Source organism: Haliotis asinina, chromosome 3, assembly GCF_037392515.1.
Source record: "Haliotis asinina isolate JCU_RB_2024 chromosome 3, JCU_Hal_asi_v2, whole genome shotgun sequence".
NCBI classification, from domain to species: domain Eukaryota; kingdom Metazoa; phylum Mollusca; class Gastropoda; order Lepetellida; family Haliotidae; genus Haliotis; species Haliotis asinina.
The window spans coordinates 36,676,582-36,694,112 of NC_090282.1; the positions used below are offsets into that span (position 1 = coordinate 36,676,582).

Here is a 17,531-nt window from a genome sequence, read left to right on the forward strand (position 1 = left end):
TCATTTTGTTCATTTTTATTGCAAAACATCACAATTGTTCTTCATGATTATGCGTGGACACCTGCGTCACACCTACAGAAGCATATGTAACACCTAATGCAGCATGTGTCACATCTATTGCAGCACATGTCACACCTAAGGCAGCAAGCGTCAGACTTAATGCAGCATGTGTCACACAATACAGCCTGACACATTAAATGCAGCATGTCACACCTGATGCATGTGTCATAATGCAGCACGTGTAACACCTAATGCAGCACGTGTCACACACAATGCAGCATGTATGTCACACATAATGCAGCAGCACGTGTCACACCTAACACACCCTTCATGTTGTGTAACCGATTCTACTCTAAAAGCACAGATTATGTGCTTACTGCAATGACCGATTTTTATTCTTTGAATCCTGATAATGTGAGTTCATTGCTATAATTACAGTTCATTACAGTAATTACAAGTAGCAGCTTAGTAACAATGACACGCAAGTCATTGTTTCAGAAGGTGCGTCACATACTGAATAAACCGCTGACTCAAAATATCCAGAGTTAGATATGTAACCGTCAATACTTACCATAGTATATATAATTCATACTTTACCTACAAAAGAAAGCATTGTAATTCAATGCTTTGTGTACACATTAGAACAATGGGGTTTAAATTTATCCATTCCACAAACCAATCGCCCATTTACAACAACACTTATGTTTCATAAATGTAAGGCTGAAAACGACTTCATTATATAACTTACTTCCTTTTTCACATGTATCTTGAGTGAGTTTAGTTTTACGCCGCACTCAGCAAGATCCCAGCTATATGGCAGCGGTTTGTAAATAATAAGGACTGGACCAGACAATCCAGTGATCGACATTTCGAGGATCAATCTTCGCAATTGGGAACCGATTACATGTGTCAGCGAAGCTGATCCCGTTAGTCGCCTCTTACGTATGGTGGCCTCTTATGAATGATATCCTATGGGTTTGTCATTGCCCTTCGATGCCCTTGGGCAAAGGAAATATATTACATATACCATCTAGATTGATACCATCTATTTTGATTTAATATTGTACCACACGGATTTGATTAACAAAGCGTTTTGTACACAAAAGTGTAGCATTGTCATCTCAATTACCCAGTCTAATCAATCGTATCTTGTCAATATAGCAAATACTCTGGCCAACAGATGCTTGAAGTAATAACACTGCATTCATTAACATATCTATTTTATAATATCAATAGATTATGCATAACAATGTACAAATTCAACATACAGGATGTCATTAAGATTAGAATATTGCAGGGTTTTAATGATGACTAATTCCGGCGAGTACAATAACATAAAATATTCTCAAAATATTTCCATGCTGTCCATACTGTACTAAACGTCTAAGTGAACTTTGTGATTGGCAAACTTGTTACTATTTAAGCCTGTTCCAGACTTGCTTGAGGTTGTTGTAAAGACATCCTCAGTTGATAAGTTCATGTAAGTAAGTAACTACACACTGCGTCACATTACTCGCACAACAGTATAACACAATATTACTTTCACAGGTCTTGCTTCACTTAGAATTAATAATGGAATTATGTTATTGACAAAATATTTTCATGACTCACAAATGTAGAAAATGACTCCCTAAAACATTCACTGGAAATATCAATGACTCCCATTTCTTAAAAGACTATGTATTGTTCATTCAATAAACCTTTCAACCATTCAAACCTTGATATTCTTAGTACACTTTGATGGACGGTTACAATAAGTTGCACACAACTTCCTCCTCTCTTCCTGCTTTCTACGCATCCATCCTGTAGTAATTGTGTGGCGTCTCTATAGCATGTAGCATTTACCATTAAATATACCAGTAGATTGTCATTACCCTGTGATTAGTATATAACTTCTATTATTCATTATAAATGAATTTTAATTGTAGAAATTTAAACTGATTTGGAAAGGATTCATTATAACAAAATGGTAATAATTGAAAATACACGATTTTTACAGGGATACATTCCAGTATATACTTACTCTGATATGTCTAGGTGGACATTTTCTGAAGACGATGGACAAAGAACGAAAATGTTATCCAGAATGAAAAACATCCAAATATACATAAACCATATGCCATATATACATGTCATTGGTCGGGGTAGGGAGGAATGAATGACACCAGACCGCCAGCAGTCAGTATTTTCATACTCAGTAAAAGCAAGGGTGGGGCCACTGGCTTCAGTGGTGTATCAAACAAAACGCTGTGTATATATCAGACATATTAAAATAATGCCTCTGAACGTCTAAATATAAGAAAATAATTCTAATGCTGAGCTAGCACTGGCCCAGTCAAGAATACTTTTTGTATAAAACAGATCTACAAGCACATGCTACAACAGTAACTTTTAACAAAGCTAAAATCTTCCATCCGGGTTATATACACAAGGACAATGTATCAAAATGAACTGTAAACATGGCTAAACCCACGATGATTGCCCGCAGCGCTAAATGACTGAGGTTTTATAAAAAACAAAGCTTGGTGCCAGATACACACGGGGAGTGGAAATGCTTCCTGTAACTGTATGGCATAACCCCATCCTGGCCAATTAATCCAGGTATTTTACTAACACAGTTAGTAAACCCGGTGTGCTAAAACATCAAAAACCATTAAATATAACACAGTTGAGTTGATTCCTTCCAAGCTCTGAATGGCGACTTCATGTCAAACATTATTGAGAAGCATTTCCATAATCCAGTTATCTGAATCCCTTAGTTAGGGAGCTTAATGGATGAAAGACTTACAAAACTTGGAATTGAGCATGTATTGGGAACAAAAATATTCATTTTGACTTAAACGGGCCCAAGCAACTCATACGTAAGTGTGTGTGGACGCGGTGACGAAGTGCTTCCCCTTCCATTCTCTCCCTGACCAGACCTAGATCTCGGCTGTTGGTGCATCTGCGTTCCCGGTTTATTTCTATTGTTTGTTTCTGATTTGTTCGCCTGCGACACAACTGCATCGTACGTCGGCGGGGTTTCTTCTTGTGTTGTATCTAAAGATGAATACGGAGGAGGGGCTGGGAAGTTACCCGCCATGTCCGAAAAGACTTCGTCATAAGCGTGTTCATTTCCTGTAGGTGGCGCTCTGGGTTGAGGGCTTATCGGCTGAGCATGCGCAATACCTGGATAGGCTGGCGGCAGATCATCCATGGAATATGCGGGGTTCGTGACTCCGGGGTAAGGTGGTGGGTCTGAGGCGGAGCTACTGCCCACAAATATGGGCGACACAACGTACACGGTGCTATTGTTACGGCTGTAGGGAGGGGGGTCCCGACGTGCAGGTGGTGGTGGTTTGCGTCTGTATTTGCCCAGGATGCAGAAGAAGCAAGTGACGGCAATGATGAGGAGGAAGACCCCGGATGTAGTCGCACCAATCAGGAGACCATTTGGTTTCTGGTCGACTGAAAGAGAGAATGAATATGAGGTCAGTGGTTGTCACTGAAATGGATGGGAGTTTTTGTTCGTTTGTTCTTTAAAGCCGCACTAAGCAATATTTCAGCTTCATGACATTGGTTTGTAAATAATCGAGACTTAACCAGACAATTCAGTGATTAAAAGAATCCTTACAGTTGTCATCCGAAGACTTCACGGGTAGAATGACAAAATTATACAGAGCCTAGATTTTCGAAGCTCTCTTAGCGCTAAGATAGTAGTAAGTGCAATGCATTAACAATAACTTACGACTATCTTAGAGCTGTGAGAACTTCGCAAATATAGGCCCTGGGTGATACAATTGTTGCTTGAGTAAATTGCTTGTTAAGATGCGTAATGAAAACATTTACGTGACGTATTTTGAAGACTTGATTTTCTATGGTTTTTTAAGAGGAATCAAGTACTGTCCTAACCGCCTATTTGTCCTGATAACTTACCCTGTGGCTCCTCCTCGTCCGGTTTTATTCTGTATCTGAGAGAGAAGCCGCTCCCCTGGTTCACGTCATCGCTTACAAACAAGAGGAACAGATAACGGCCAGTACTGTGGAAAGTGGGGGTCTGAGTACCACAGAATACCCCCGTCTCAGGACTCAGGGTGCTGTAACCTGCAAATCAAGCAAAGACTGCAAGTCAGATCATAGAAATGGGAATAGTTGTGTGTATAAATTGTAATAGCAACCTATTTCAGATGTAACTTGTAAGTAAGCAAAACGTTTGAAAGACAGATTTACACATAAAAACTAACTGTATGCAGTCACTGGTTGAGACAGCTAAAATGGCTGTTATACAGGACAACAACAAAATAGGTCTTAACACTTAAAAGACGACAAACTGGCATCACAACTGACCATGCAACAAGATCAGCTGTATGTGTATGTGTGTGCGCGCGCGCGCGTGCTCGTAGTGCATCGTTTCCTGTATTGCAGTTGAGATTGAGACTTCAAATTGGAAAAATGGGGATGTGTTGAGATTGACATCTAATGTTCGACGGAAAAACAATGTGCCTTTGAGTAGCTGAGCTGGATGGCCCTATACAAATATTAGTATGATATGATGATGATATAATCTGGACCACAAATTCCTGTGATTGCCATCTTGAACAGGGATGATATGCATCATCCAAGTCAACAACCCTGGTCATATGGGGTTCGTTGCAAGCCGGAAATCGCTTACAGTAAGCAAATGAACAGCTTTTTCCGAGCTTGCAACAGCTCGAAGCGTATCTCACTCTTCAAAAAATGGCGGAGCGATTAATGTTTGCACGTCTGGCCATAATAAAGAAGACACTAGTAGAGTCTCGATGACGAGTGATGACTTTATGATTGTTGATGACAACACTGAAACTCTGGAAGAAACTGAGGGTGATGGGAAGTAAGCTGTCTTTGGGAATAAGATAGTTGAACAATTCTTGTTCAGCCATCGAATTCACATTTCCCTAAGCCGCCATTTTGGTTTGAGGACGAACCGACCTCGTCGAATGCGCTCCGTTTTCAGGCGAATCTCTGTACATCGCATGCAAACGACTGGTTGTTTGCGATGCACCCCTAATCTGTGACAAGCATGGCCATGGGTTGCTGAATAGCAAGTTTAACCCTGACCTACACAAGCGTTGACCCCACGACAAAACTACAGGTTGAAATACCTCCCGGAAAATCCTCAGATGAAAACATTGGTCATCGATTATGTTAAGTAAACAGAAGTCTAATGTTTCAAAATATCAGCGGTCGGTGCATACCATCATAAACCCTGACGGCATCGTATTTGCAGCTGTAGGACTCTTCCATGTTGGACAAGATCACTTCTACAACCACGGTGGAGTTGTCAGTCCACAGTCGCCATTCACAGTGCGCATGTCTGGAACCACCATTTTCACAATAATATTGTAACGAGATCAGCATAAGGTATGACACTTAACCTGTTTTCTGTATGAATATGAACACTGCTTTACCACCTAATCAGCAGGTTAAACTGGATCCTGGAATGATTTTACACTTTTGAAACATAAAATGAGACAAATGAACAAATCTAGATATGCTAAGAATAAACTTTTCAGAATGCAGACAAATTAAATTGGCAGTGAGTTCAAGTTTACCAGGACAATATTAGTTTCAATTTTTTATGTAATAACGTTTTTAATGATAGTGATACGTAATGCTAACATGTTCGTGTGGTTTTCAAAGTAACCATGATAATATCATATTAGCACATGAACTTTCTCCACACCAAAAATCCCCTTTTGTGAAATCCTCGTTTCCCCGGGTTCCATCACGTTCAGCAGTCTAAACGTGTTATAATTATGAGACAAGGAACATGATTAAGCTCCTGTTTAGTATCTAAATATTGACATTGTATATAATCTGCGGCTCTCGAGGTGACCTACTTTGGATAATCTCCCCTTATTGGATACTTAAGGTACTGCCAGTATTCCTTTGCTTCTAATGACTCTATTTCTCCTGGAAGACATGCCCGCTGAGCTGGAACAGAGACAACCTCAGGTAAGCATACTAATATATACAACAGGGCTTAGCTAAACCGGTGCCTCGTTTTTCATTAAACTGCGATTGGTGGCAACAGGTTGAACAGGTCTAAATAATAGTATATTTTATAGCAGTTCGGGTAAAAAAACCAAACCAAATAATTCAGTCATAACATTTGCTGTCACGTCAAAAACAACACATATTTCATTGATGAATGTCGAAGGGCAGGTAACTGTTCCAACAAGTTTAAACCTGGTTTCCTAAGATGAGTGAGTGAGTGAGTCTAGTTCCACGCCGTTTTTACCAATATTCCTCAAATATCACGTAATATCAACTTTACCCACAAGGTTACTCAATCAAACCCTAACTTTAGATGAAGATTCAGCTGAATACAACGATAGCTTTCATGTATAACACATATATATCATCAGCATGCTTTCACTGTAACATTATCGCTGTATCAAATATAAAGAAAATTACCCGATCCACTGGAATAGGTGAGGCTGAAAGTTCCCGAATAACCAGATTCCACGATGCTGTCCGATGAGAAAAGTGACAGATAAACGAACTGCCCACTGCTTTGGAAGACCAGGGGCGCGTCAAGAGGCAGGTCAGCGTGACAGAAATAACCCAGCAACAGGTCTCTTTCACTTGTACCTGAAAGATTAAATCAGTGGGTGAGTGATTGAGTTCAGTTTCACGCTGCTTTTAGCAATATTCCACCAATATCACGGAGGGGGACACCAGAAAATGGGCTTCACACATTGTACCCATGTGGGGAATCGAACCCGGGACTTCGGCGTGACGAGCGAACGCTTTAACCACTAGGCTACCCCACCGCCCCGAAGATGAAATAAACCTAGTAGGGAGGTTAAATATGTGTCCTCAGTACTGAGTTTCACATGTGTCGGACAGAAAAGTAGTTTCCTAATGAGCGGTTGGTGCCAGATATTTCTTTTGACAATTTCTAAAAGAAGCTATATTTTTTCGTTAGTAACTTTGACCCTGTCAGCCCTGGCCTGAATTATGTTGAAAACTTGATGAAGTTTTAGTGAATGGGTTCATTTCGTGTATGTTCATATTTAGTAAAGCTCTTTTATAAAAAGTATCAGAAGGTTTCAACAAGTCATCAAGTCATTCGCTGTCGTGAACAACCTCACTACTGTACGATCCATCTGATCCACATTGGTCGCTTTTACAAAATACTGGATACCGTTAACCCCGGAATCACAAAGGCAGTGGGTGAGTGGGTTTATTGTTTATCAATATTGTAGCAATATCGAGGCAAGGGACACCAGAAATGGGCTTCACATGTTGTACCTACGTGGAAATCAAACCCGGGTATTACCCGCGACGAGCGGACGCTTCAAACACAAGGCTACCCCAAGAAAGAAAGGTCTGATCAATACCGTACATACCGTCATAGACTGCTAGTGTGTCGTGCCTGTTTCGGCACGGTTTCTTGGTAGACCCGTATGTTGGGGCTCGCTGTATCGTAACGACGTCGCTGTTGCTGCTGCCTCCGATCACCCAGAACCTCCTGACGTTCCTGGAAATACAACCAAGAGATAAAGCCGTCTACTCGCGCTACATTTTGGACCATTTTAGTCGTGTCTGTGATGCCAACATTCATGTTGCAATATTGTCTATACTGTGTTATAAAGTCAGCATATGTGCACTAGTTTTTCGTTTCGGGTTTGATACAGTATTTCGCAGCTTAATACGTGTATCGATTATCGATTAAGATAATAGTAATACCGAACGAGTAGTTGTAGTCCAGTATACCCTGATCAAAGGAACAATCAAGGTGGATGATTTTACGACAAACCTGAAGGCTATTGTGGACTTAACCAGTGAATGAGCGAACGGTTAGACGTATATAATATACTTTACGGACCCGTGAAGATCCGGGGTAGAATAGGTCTTCAGCAACTATGCTTGTCGTAAGAGGCGACAACACTTGATCGGGTGGTCAGGCTTGCTGATTTGGCTGGCACATGTAATCGGTTCTCATTTGCGCAGATCAATGCTCATGCTCTTGATCACTGGATTGTCTGGTCTACACGCGAATATTTACAGATCACCGCCATATAGCTGGAATATTGCTGAGTGCGGCGTAAAAATAATCTCACTACATACTTTACCTCTGGTAGGAGTTCGGGTAGTTGGGAGAGTCGAGTCTGGAGACATCTGGAGTGGCCGTGAACGCTACGACACTGGAATTGTCTGTGGTAAAAGAAGCCGTAATATAATCCGGCGTTCAAACGATTGTGTGTGTGTGTGTGTGTGTGTGTGTGTGTGTGTGTGTGTGTGTGTGTGTGTGTTATGTATATACGCACGTAAATACATGTACGTAGATAGATAGACAGATAGATAGATAGATAGATAGATAGATATTATTTGTATTGCTAAAAAATATAGTCCCAAGAAAACACACTTTGATTTATCCAGAAAGTTTTGGTTTGCGTTTTGTGTGGATCATATGTTCCCAGGTGTTCACATGTACACCTTACAGTGATACGTGTCATAGGTTCTGAATTCTGAACCACAATCTGATACATGTGATTACCCCCATAACCCAAGCTGTCCGTGAGGAGCTAGATGGCTATAGCCACTTGGCTTATCCCACCGGATACCCATTTTCTGCTTGGTAAACAGAGACAAGTTTGAACAAACTCACTTTCCTAAGGTGAGATCACATATGTGACATGTGCTTCGTTATGAGGCAGGACTGAAGTCCTAGACAGTCGCAGGTGTCAAGCTGCCAAACACGGTCATTTGAAGAGAACATGCTTAAGGAAAACGTCATTGTGCTGGGAGTACTTACCTCCTGACGGATGGACGCTGTAATAAGCCAGTTTAAAGCCTGTGTGTGTAATCGAACTGTCTGTCTTGAAGGTTATATAAAGACTGGAGCCAAAGGACTGAATTGTTGAAATCGAATACCCTGGCCCACACATCTCGCGTCGTAGATGATTTGTTGTGGTACCTTAAAGTGGAAAACACCACACATGGAGACAGATTCTTTCAATGACTTTCTTGGACGAAGACTGTATTACATGTTATTCGAAAATTGAAAACTAAATACATCTTGACATTTAGACCGAGAGTCATGTGGGCACCGTTGCACAAAGCTGTCTTAGTTAAGATGATCGTAACTTTTATACTTTAACATAGTCTTACGATCGTCGTAGACAGTGTATGAAATGATTGTTAAGACCCGTGTCGTAAGTGCCATATATTAACATTAACCTATGACCGTCTTAGCGTTAAGAGAGCTTCGAAAATCTAGTCCAAGAGCTGATAACCTTAAAATGCTACCAGTCCAAAATGGATCTAACCAGGCCAGACAATCCAAAGAAAATAACTCAATTTTTAGCATTGAAACAATTTGTAGACATGCGTAAATTCTGTACGTATTTAGAATTGTGAAGACTACTCAACTATACGCACCCTCGTACACGTTGATGACGTCATGATCGCAGCTGTGTGTATCAATGTGTATGATTTCCAGCTTCACGTTATCTGTTGAGAGTCGACTGCTAATCACCCAGCTGCAGTTGGCGTTGCTATGGAAGATAATAAATCCACGAGTGATAGACCTATCTTGGGGACAACACTTCATTAGTGAGTGAGTTAAGATCATAAGTCACATCGGCAGTATTTCTGCCATAAAGTGACTGAGTGAGTTTAGTTTTACTCTGCTTTAGTGGGGTGGTGGGGTAGCCTCGGAAATGGGCTTCACTCATAGTACCCTATGTGAGTATGAAATTCTCATATTCTTTCATTCTTTCACTTTGGCAATACAAATACCTGTCAACGAAGGACAGTAAAAAAAGTTAAAATGGTAATGTATTTATACATTATAATACTGACATGTAATCATAAACTGATAGCACCACCAATTATACAGTAAACATCTCTACCGGTACCACTTCTGTTACGTGAACAGGATGTTCACTCAAGAAACTATTCTTCACAGAACCCTACTTTAAAAACGACCATAAACCATACTTTATGAGGAGCAAGACTAGGGCGGTGTCCAACCAAGGATCGAAACCATGCCCATACTTTCTGGCCACTGGCAAACTTCGCCCCAAATACTGCATGCACAAATAAACTGCAGGGCGAACAATGTCTTTTCTTGAATTCCATATCTGAAAGTAATCACGCCTGGACCAGACAATCCAGTGATCAACAGCATGAACATCGAGTATCGGGATACGATGACATGTGTCAACCAAGTCAACTATCCTGACCTCTAGATCCCCTTAGTCGCCTCTTATGGGTTGCTGAGGATCAATTCTAACCCAGATCCTTATGAGTAGAAATTGAATCTGACCACACATTATCAAACTGTAATCAGGTTGAAAATATCTCAGATTACAATACAAGCTTAACAGACAAAACAGAACTACGACACCCGCATGGAATAAATAACAATATCTTGTTGGTTTCATAACAGCAAACATCAAAAATGCCTGTATGCCTCCTTTCCCGGCAAGTAATATACATCAGACTAAGAAACTCACTTTGGGTAATTGGCTGGATATCCAGGTGAACTGATGTAGTTCCATTCAGGGGATGCGTACAGCCTCTTGCCCTCACAGCTAACTGGAAGCACAGAACTGACATATAAAACCCATGACTGGACATGCTCAATTATAATACATAATTAGGCTGCTACATTCGCACTTACAAACTATTAGTTGTCTCTTTTGACATCTAAATTCTGCACACAACTGTAAAGAACGCCTCACTACTTTTTGAAACATCTGTATACATTAGTAATAATTGCAACATACATCCGTCATTAATCGGAGGCAATGGTAAAAGCCTATTCCGTAACCTAAAAGAAGTCTCCGTATAACATGAGTCGGTCACGAATGACCCTTCCCGTGATGCCTCACACAGAGATCTGAAAATACCATGAAATGCCAATACGAAATCTGGTCCAAAACAGTTGGTAGAAAACACGTTTTAGATTATCAGATGTAAATTTGAAATTAATGGTTAAATGACTGAAGGCACAGGAATACTCACAGCCCGATTCCCGCCAGAACATAGCAGTGAAACTTCGTTCTGACAGGAAGTTGTCGACGACCACCATGAGGAAGAAGCCTCCGAAGGAGGTCACGTTCCCGTGTCGACTGTTGCACCAGGTCATGACTTCTTGTGTTTGGTCCTTGTCTGGAAACAAGGTAGATGGTTTACTTATTTCATCACCTCTATCCGACAATCAAAGTAACAGTGAGTTTACCTTTATGAAGTACACTGCTCCACGTAAGCGGGTGTTAGCCCCACAGCTCCAGCGAGAACAGGTATTAAAAGACGGCGATTTTGACGCAAATATATACATATGGAAATTAATTAAGCAACACCAAATTCAAAGACACATAAAAACTTAACAAAGTTTAACGAAGTAATTTTGATGATTGATTATTCAATTTTGATGTATTGACATACAGCATGAGCTTTTCATGGGTTGATATGACGCGCGTGAAGCTTGCACAGCGCACGTGCATTGCTTTAACCTCAACTTTCGAAAAATGCACTTTTTCCCTGGGGTGTTTACAAGCGCAGGTTGTCGATTGCATTCGGTTTTTCATTCATTTCAATGTCATGGCACGTAGGAAATTATCAGAGGCCACTCGTTGGCAAATAATCGGCATGAGGAATGCTGGTATGTCTCTAAGACAAATCGGGACTCAAATCGGACGACATCATTCCATAATTTCAAAACTTTTGAAAAAATACCGGGCCACTAATGAAGTTAAAGACCTGCCTAGACCAGGAAGACCCAGGAAGACCACAGTCCGGGAGGACAGAGCTTTACTGAGACTTGTACGGCGCAGGTCCTTCGACTCGAGCTCTCGGTTGAGACAGGAGTGGCTTCCAGGGAGACCCATCTCGAACAGGACTGTTCGGAATCGTCTGAAAGCTGCAGGATACCGGGCAAGGAGGCCAATCAAGCGACCCAGACTGTCTCCAGCCCATAAGGCAGCCCGACTGGCCTGGTGTAATGACCGTTTGCACTGGAACATTGCCTCTTGGAGGAAGGTCCATTTCTCAGATGAGAGCCGGTTCTTGCTGCACATGGTGGACGGTCGTACTCGGGTCTGGAGGCAGAGGAACACAGCAATGGCTCCACGGAACATCCAGGAGACTGTGGCCTTTGGGGGAGGTTCCGTTATGGTATGGGGGTGCATTTCCATGAACTGCAAGTTGGATATCATTACCATCCGTGGCAACCTTAACGGTGTTCGTTACCAACAGGAGGTTCTTGACAGGGCTGTGGTACCTCATTTTGAGAACCATCCTCTGGCAACGAGACCCATATTTATGGACGACAATGCTAGACCTCACAGGGCGCATGCTGTAAATGATTTTTTGCGGCAAAATGCAATTGACAGAATTCCATGGCCTGCCATGAGCCCTGACCTCAACCCCATTGAACATTTGTGGGACTTTATTGGCCGTCGTGTGAGGCAGAGAGACCCACCAGTCCATAATCTCAACGAATTGACGGCTGCCCTGCATGAGGAGTGGAACAGGATCCCCCAGAATCAGATCCGGAGACTCATCCAAGGAATGAGGAGGCGTCTGGAATCGGTGGTGCGTGCGCAGGGAGGACACACTAGATATTGATGAAAGTCGGTGTGCAGACTCTCAGATGACTGTTCTTTCTTTCCATGTGACATTTGTGTTAATACACCTGACAACAACGTCTGTGGATGAATAGTAAATTGTGTCCATTTTTTCATGAATTTAAGACAGTTTTAAGAATTTGGATTTCGTTGCAATAAAGCAAAGTCTTGATACTTTTTCCCTTTAAGTTGTTTGTCAGAGATCGTCTGTTGAATAAAAAAGTGTCAAACTATATCAACCCGGCATATTTTGATTGTCAGAACACTTCAAAGTTGCTCCAATAGAAAAAATTGGGGTGTTGCTTGATTAATTTCCAGGTGTATAGTTAGTTGCTGTTTAATGCTGTAATCAGCAATAATCCTGCAATATGGCAGCGGTATGTAAATATTCGTGTCTGGACAACACAATCGATACACTTGACAACAAAATCAATTAACACATCAGTTAGCTGGTTGGTTTGTTGTTTAACGCCGCAACGCAATATTCAAGCTATATGGCGGGGAACTGAACATTATGAAGTCTGGACCAGACAATAAAGTGATCAAAAGCATGAGCATCGACCTCGGCTAATATGCGTTAAGCCAACCAGCAAGCCTGATCCCGTTAGTCGCCTCTTATGACAAGCATGGGTCATCTTATAATATCTTATCCTATGTTTCAAATGATCTGTATTTCTAGGACTCCCATTTCAGTATACATTGCCCTTAAAAACATTTCAGCGATTATCACGAACGCAAATTACCCGCCTTTGATGTTATTGTATTTCTACCAGCCAATCAAAAGGACATCAGGAAAAGGATAAGGGGGGTGTTTAGCATCACAAAAAAGAAACTATATTCACAGCAAGTTGACAGCAGAAATCATCCTTTCTTTCAAAACAATTTTGATGGCTTCTGTCTTGATTCAATATTGATTATGTTCCGCAAAGTGTATTAAAATCAGTGGAACTAGCCGCCATGTTGTTGATACAGCTAACCCAGCAAATCTGGGTTGTAAGTGATATTCTGATTGCCCAATCACATTTCTGAATGAAAAACAATGGCGGGTAATATGAAATGACTGAGAACCACACGATTGAATACAGGAATTATTTTCGGTTTACTGAATTTGCTAGTACTGGAGAGACACAGGATATATTTGCTGATCCATAGTTGTTTAGCGAGAGGCCCTTCTTACCACTTGAAGCCATTAAGTAGTTGTTAGTGCACGTGGATGAGTGGGACAGGAGCACACCCAATACTTCCAGGTGTGTGAGACCTCTCCTGCCATCTGTCCGCAACTCCCATCTGCAGTTAGTGTTGCTGAAAGACATAAAACAGGTATGGGGTGAGTTAGTGAGTTTAGTTTAACGCCGGGCTCAGCAATAGTCCATCTATATGGCGGCGGTCTGCAAATAATCACGTCTGGACCAGACAATCCAGTGATTAACAGCATGAGCTTTGGTGTGCACAATTGGGAACGAATCAAGCCAGCGAGCCTTACAACCCGACAAGCATAGGTTAATGAAGACCAATATTCTAACCCTGACCCTCACAGGTGCATAGAGAAACAGTGTATGTTCATGATAACATGTTTGGATCCAGTTTGTCTGTTCGTTACTGGTGTTATCAGGCATACTAATGACTATTTACAGACTAAACATTCATGGAGGTTCCTAGTACGGAGTTCCCAATGGAAAGGGTGTTTAGGAAAGCATATTTACCACATTTCGAATCTGGCGAAGTTGTATTTCATGTCCAAACATAAAAAGTGTTATATTCTTGTAGCTCATGTATAAAGATGTGGGCGAACGTATCTGAAGAGCATTTCAGTTTCTTGAGACCACAATAGCTGGAATCCAAAACTGTACCGGTGTCCCGACCTCTTCCACATTGATCAATTCAGTGAGTACAATATGTATGATGTAGATAGATGGAGACTCAACAGCAGGTACAATGTTGGATGCAAGCCTGTTTCTGTCACGGCTAAGTCCCACAAACTAAGCAAGGTCTGATTAACGAGAAATTTGCTAATAATAATAATAGGAACATGGCCATAGTAAAATTTACGACTCTGTTATGAAACGTCTTCCTTGTGTTATTTACCTGGGCAAGTTGTTATTGCGTTTCATCCGGGGTGTTGGGAACGTGAGCCTCTGCGCTGCGTTTGCCACGGAGAGAATCTCGGTGTCCCCACTACAGTTTTCTGAAACGTAACATATTAAAAAGCTGTATGGTTCTTCCTCCTCTTAACGGACGACACACACAGCCCTACGTGTGGCGTCTGATCGGTTTTACACAGACTTGCCTATATTGTCTCATCAGTGTTATACAGGCTGTTCTACATTGTTACTTCAGTGCTAGTCTTCAAAGCTATACAGACTTACGTGTGGTGTCTCTACTAGCCATCAAAGCTATACAGACTTACGTGTGGTGTCTCTACTAGCCATCAAAGCTACACAGACTTACGTGTGGTGTCTCTACTAGCCATCAATGCTACACAGATTTACGTGTGGTGTCTTTACTAGCCATCAAAGCTATACAGATTTACGTGTAGTGTCTCTACTAGCCATCAAAGCTACACAGATTTATGTGTGGTGTCTCTACTAGCCATCAAAGCTATACCGATTTATGTGTGGTGTCTCTACTAGTCATTAAAGCTATACAGACTTACGCGTGGTGTCTCTACTAGCCATCAAAGCTATACAGACTTACGTGTGGTGTCTCTTTTAGCCATCAAAGCTATACAGACTTACGTGTGGTGTCTCTACTAGCCATCAATGCTACACAGATTTAAGTGTGGTGTCTCTACTAGCCATCAAAGCTATACCGATTTAAGTGTGGTGTCTCTACTAGCCATCAAAGCTATACAGATTTATGTGTGGTGTCTCTACTAGTCATTAAGGCTATACAGACTTACGAGTGGTGTCTCTACTAGTCATCAAAGCTATACAGACTTACGTGTGGTGTCTCTACTAGCCATCAATGCTACACAGATTTACGTGTGGTGTCTCTACTAGCCATCAAAGCTATACAGATTTACGTGTAGTGTCTCTACTAGCCATCAAAGCTACACAGATTTATGTGTGGTGTCTCTACTAGCCATCAAAGCTATACCGATTTATGTGTGGTGTCTCTACTAGTCATTAAAGCTATACAGACTTACGCGTGGTGTCTCTACTAGCCATCAAAGCTATACAGACTTACGTGTGGTGTCTCTTTTAGCCATCAAAGCTATACAGACTTACGTGTGGTGTCTCTACTAGCCATCAATGCTACACAGATTTAAGTGTGGTGTCTCTACTAGCCATCAAAGCTATACCGATTTAAGTGTGGTGTCTCTACTAGCCATCAAAGCTATACAGATTTATGTGTGGTGTCTCTACTAGTCATTAAGGCTATACAGACTTACGAGTGGTGTCTCTACTAGTCATCAAAGCTATACAGACTTACGTGTGGTGTCTCTACTAGCCATCAAAGCAATACAGACTTACGTGTGGTGTCTCTACTAGCCATCAAAGCTATACAGACTTACGTGTGGTGTCTCTACTAGTCATCAAAGCTATACAGACTTACGTGTAGTGTCTCTACTAGCCATCAAAGCTATACAGACTTACGTGTGGTGTCGCTAATAGCCATCAAAGCTATACCGATTTATGTGTGGTGTCTCTACTAGTCATCAAAGCTATACAGACTTACGTGTGGTGTCTCTACTAGCCACCAAAGCTATACAGACTTACGTGTGGTGTCGCTAATAGCCATCAAAGCTATACCGATTTATGCGTGGTGTCTCTACTAGTCATCAAAGCTATACATTGTATGACTTACGTGTGGTGTCTCTACTAGTCATCAATGCTACACAGATGTAAGTGTGGTGTCTCTACTAGCCATCAATGCTACACAGATGTAAGTGTCGTGTCTCTAATAGGACTAAAGTGTGGCGTCTCATCAGCGTTATACAGACTAACATTTGGTGTCTCATCAAAGCTAGGACTTACGTGTGGTGTCTCACCACAGGCACACGGTATGGTATCACATCACAGGTACTACGTGTGGCGTCCTACTAGGACTTACATGTGGTGTACCATCACAGCTACTATGAGTATCGTCTCTGTGGGGACTTACGTGTGGTGTCGATGACAAGCCAGAAGCCACCATTCTCTACTGGTGTCTTGACTTTGATTCTCAGCGTGGACCCAGTCCCGGAAATAGCAGGGGTGTCGTGTATTAAACAAACGCCAGTGAGGCGGGCTCCTTCGTTAGTACCTGTTGAATCGGAAATAGTTAAAAGATAATTTTGATCAAATCAACCTTTCCTTCCAGCCATTGGGCCTATGTGTGAAAATGTATCCAATGCTTGGGTTTGAATAATACCTTCCGGCTATATAGAATATCCAACCTTCATCAACCCTACACAGACCAGGGTGCAGTGGGGAAGCATGGTTGTTAATTCATTCACTCATCAAGCCGAGGACCGGGTTCGATTCCCAACATAGTAACAGTGTGTGAAGCCCAATTCTGGTGTCCCCCTTACCTGATATTGCTTGAATAATTGTAAAACTACACTCACTCGCGTACAAAATGCATTACGTGATATACCATTTATCGGGACATTGAACTGTGAATATTTCATGTGTAATAGCTTTGAAAAGTCATACCGTCATAAACATCTATGAGTTCCGTATACGACATCTGCATCTGGTGTCGCCATTTATCTTGAGCCTCGACGCGGATACATCGCTCGGCCACGTTCGCTCTTACGTTGATCACCGGTCTTCAAGTACATAGAACATTAACGCAACAATTCTTAATTGAATCATCCGTTGATAACATGTTCATTGTCCTAATCAAAAGATATGTCTTTCTCTTTCGAAAGGAACATGTAACGTGAGTACACTAAGTCTCAAGGCTCAGTATTATGTGCATGTTTCACGTTACATGGAACACGTG

At 41.6% G+C, this 17,531-nt stretch overlaps 1 protein-coding gene across 1 annotated transcript in view; it reads right to left on the reverse strand.

The window, feature by feature from the left end:
- The window catches only part of LOC137277912 (cubilin-like), a 35,551-nt gene continuing 18,020 nt past the window's right edge, over positions 1–17,531 (reverse strand). The window contains exons 12-26 of the mRNA XM_067809913.1: positions 17,240–17,355; positions 16,707–16,847; positions 14,688–14,787; positions 13,780–13,904; positions 10,999–11,145; positions 10,488–10,569; positions 9,409–9,524; positions 8,783–8,944; positions 8,100–8,181; positions 7,374–7,504; positions 6,436–6,612; positions 5,859–5,952; positions 5,214–5,332; positions 3,916–4,083; positions 1–3,447 (exon numbers count right to left, since the gene is read on the reverse strand). Coding sequence (XP_067666014.1) covers positions 2,837–3,447; positions 3,916–4,083; positions 5,214–5,332; positions 5,859–5,952; positions 6,436–6,612; positions 7,374–7,504; positions 8,100–8,181; positions 8,783–8,944; positions 9,409–9,524; positions 10,488–10,569; positions 10,999–11,145; positions 13,780–13,904; positions 14,688–14,787; positions 16,707–16,847; positions 17,240–17,355 — 2,371 coding nt within the window. The 3' untranslated portion in view covers positions 1–2,836. The remainder of the gene's footprint in view (positions 3,448–3,915; positions 4,084–5,213; positions 5,333–5,858; positions 5,953–6,435; positions 6,613–7,373; positions 7,505–8,099; positions 8,182–8,782; positions 8,945–9,408; positions 9,525–10,487; positions 10,570–10,998; positions 11,146–13,779; positions 13,905–14,687; positions 14,788–16,706; positions 16,848–17,239; positions 17,356–17,531) is intronic.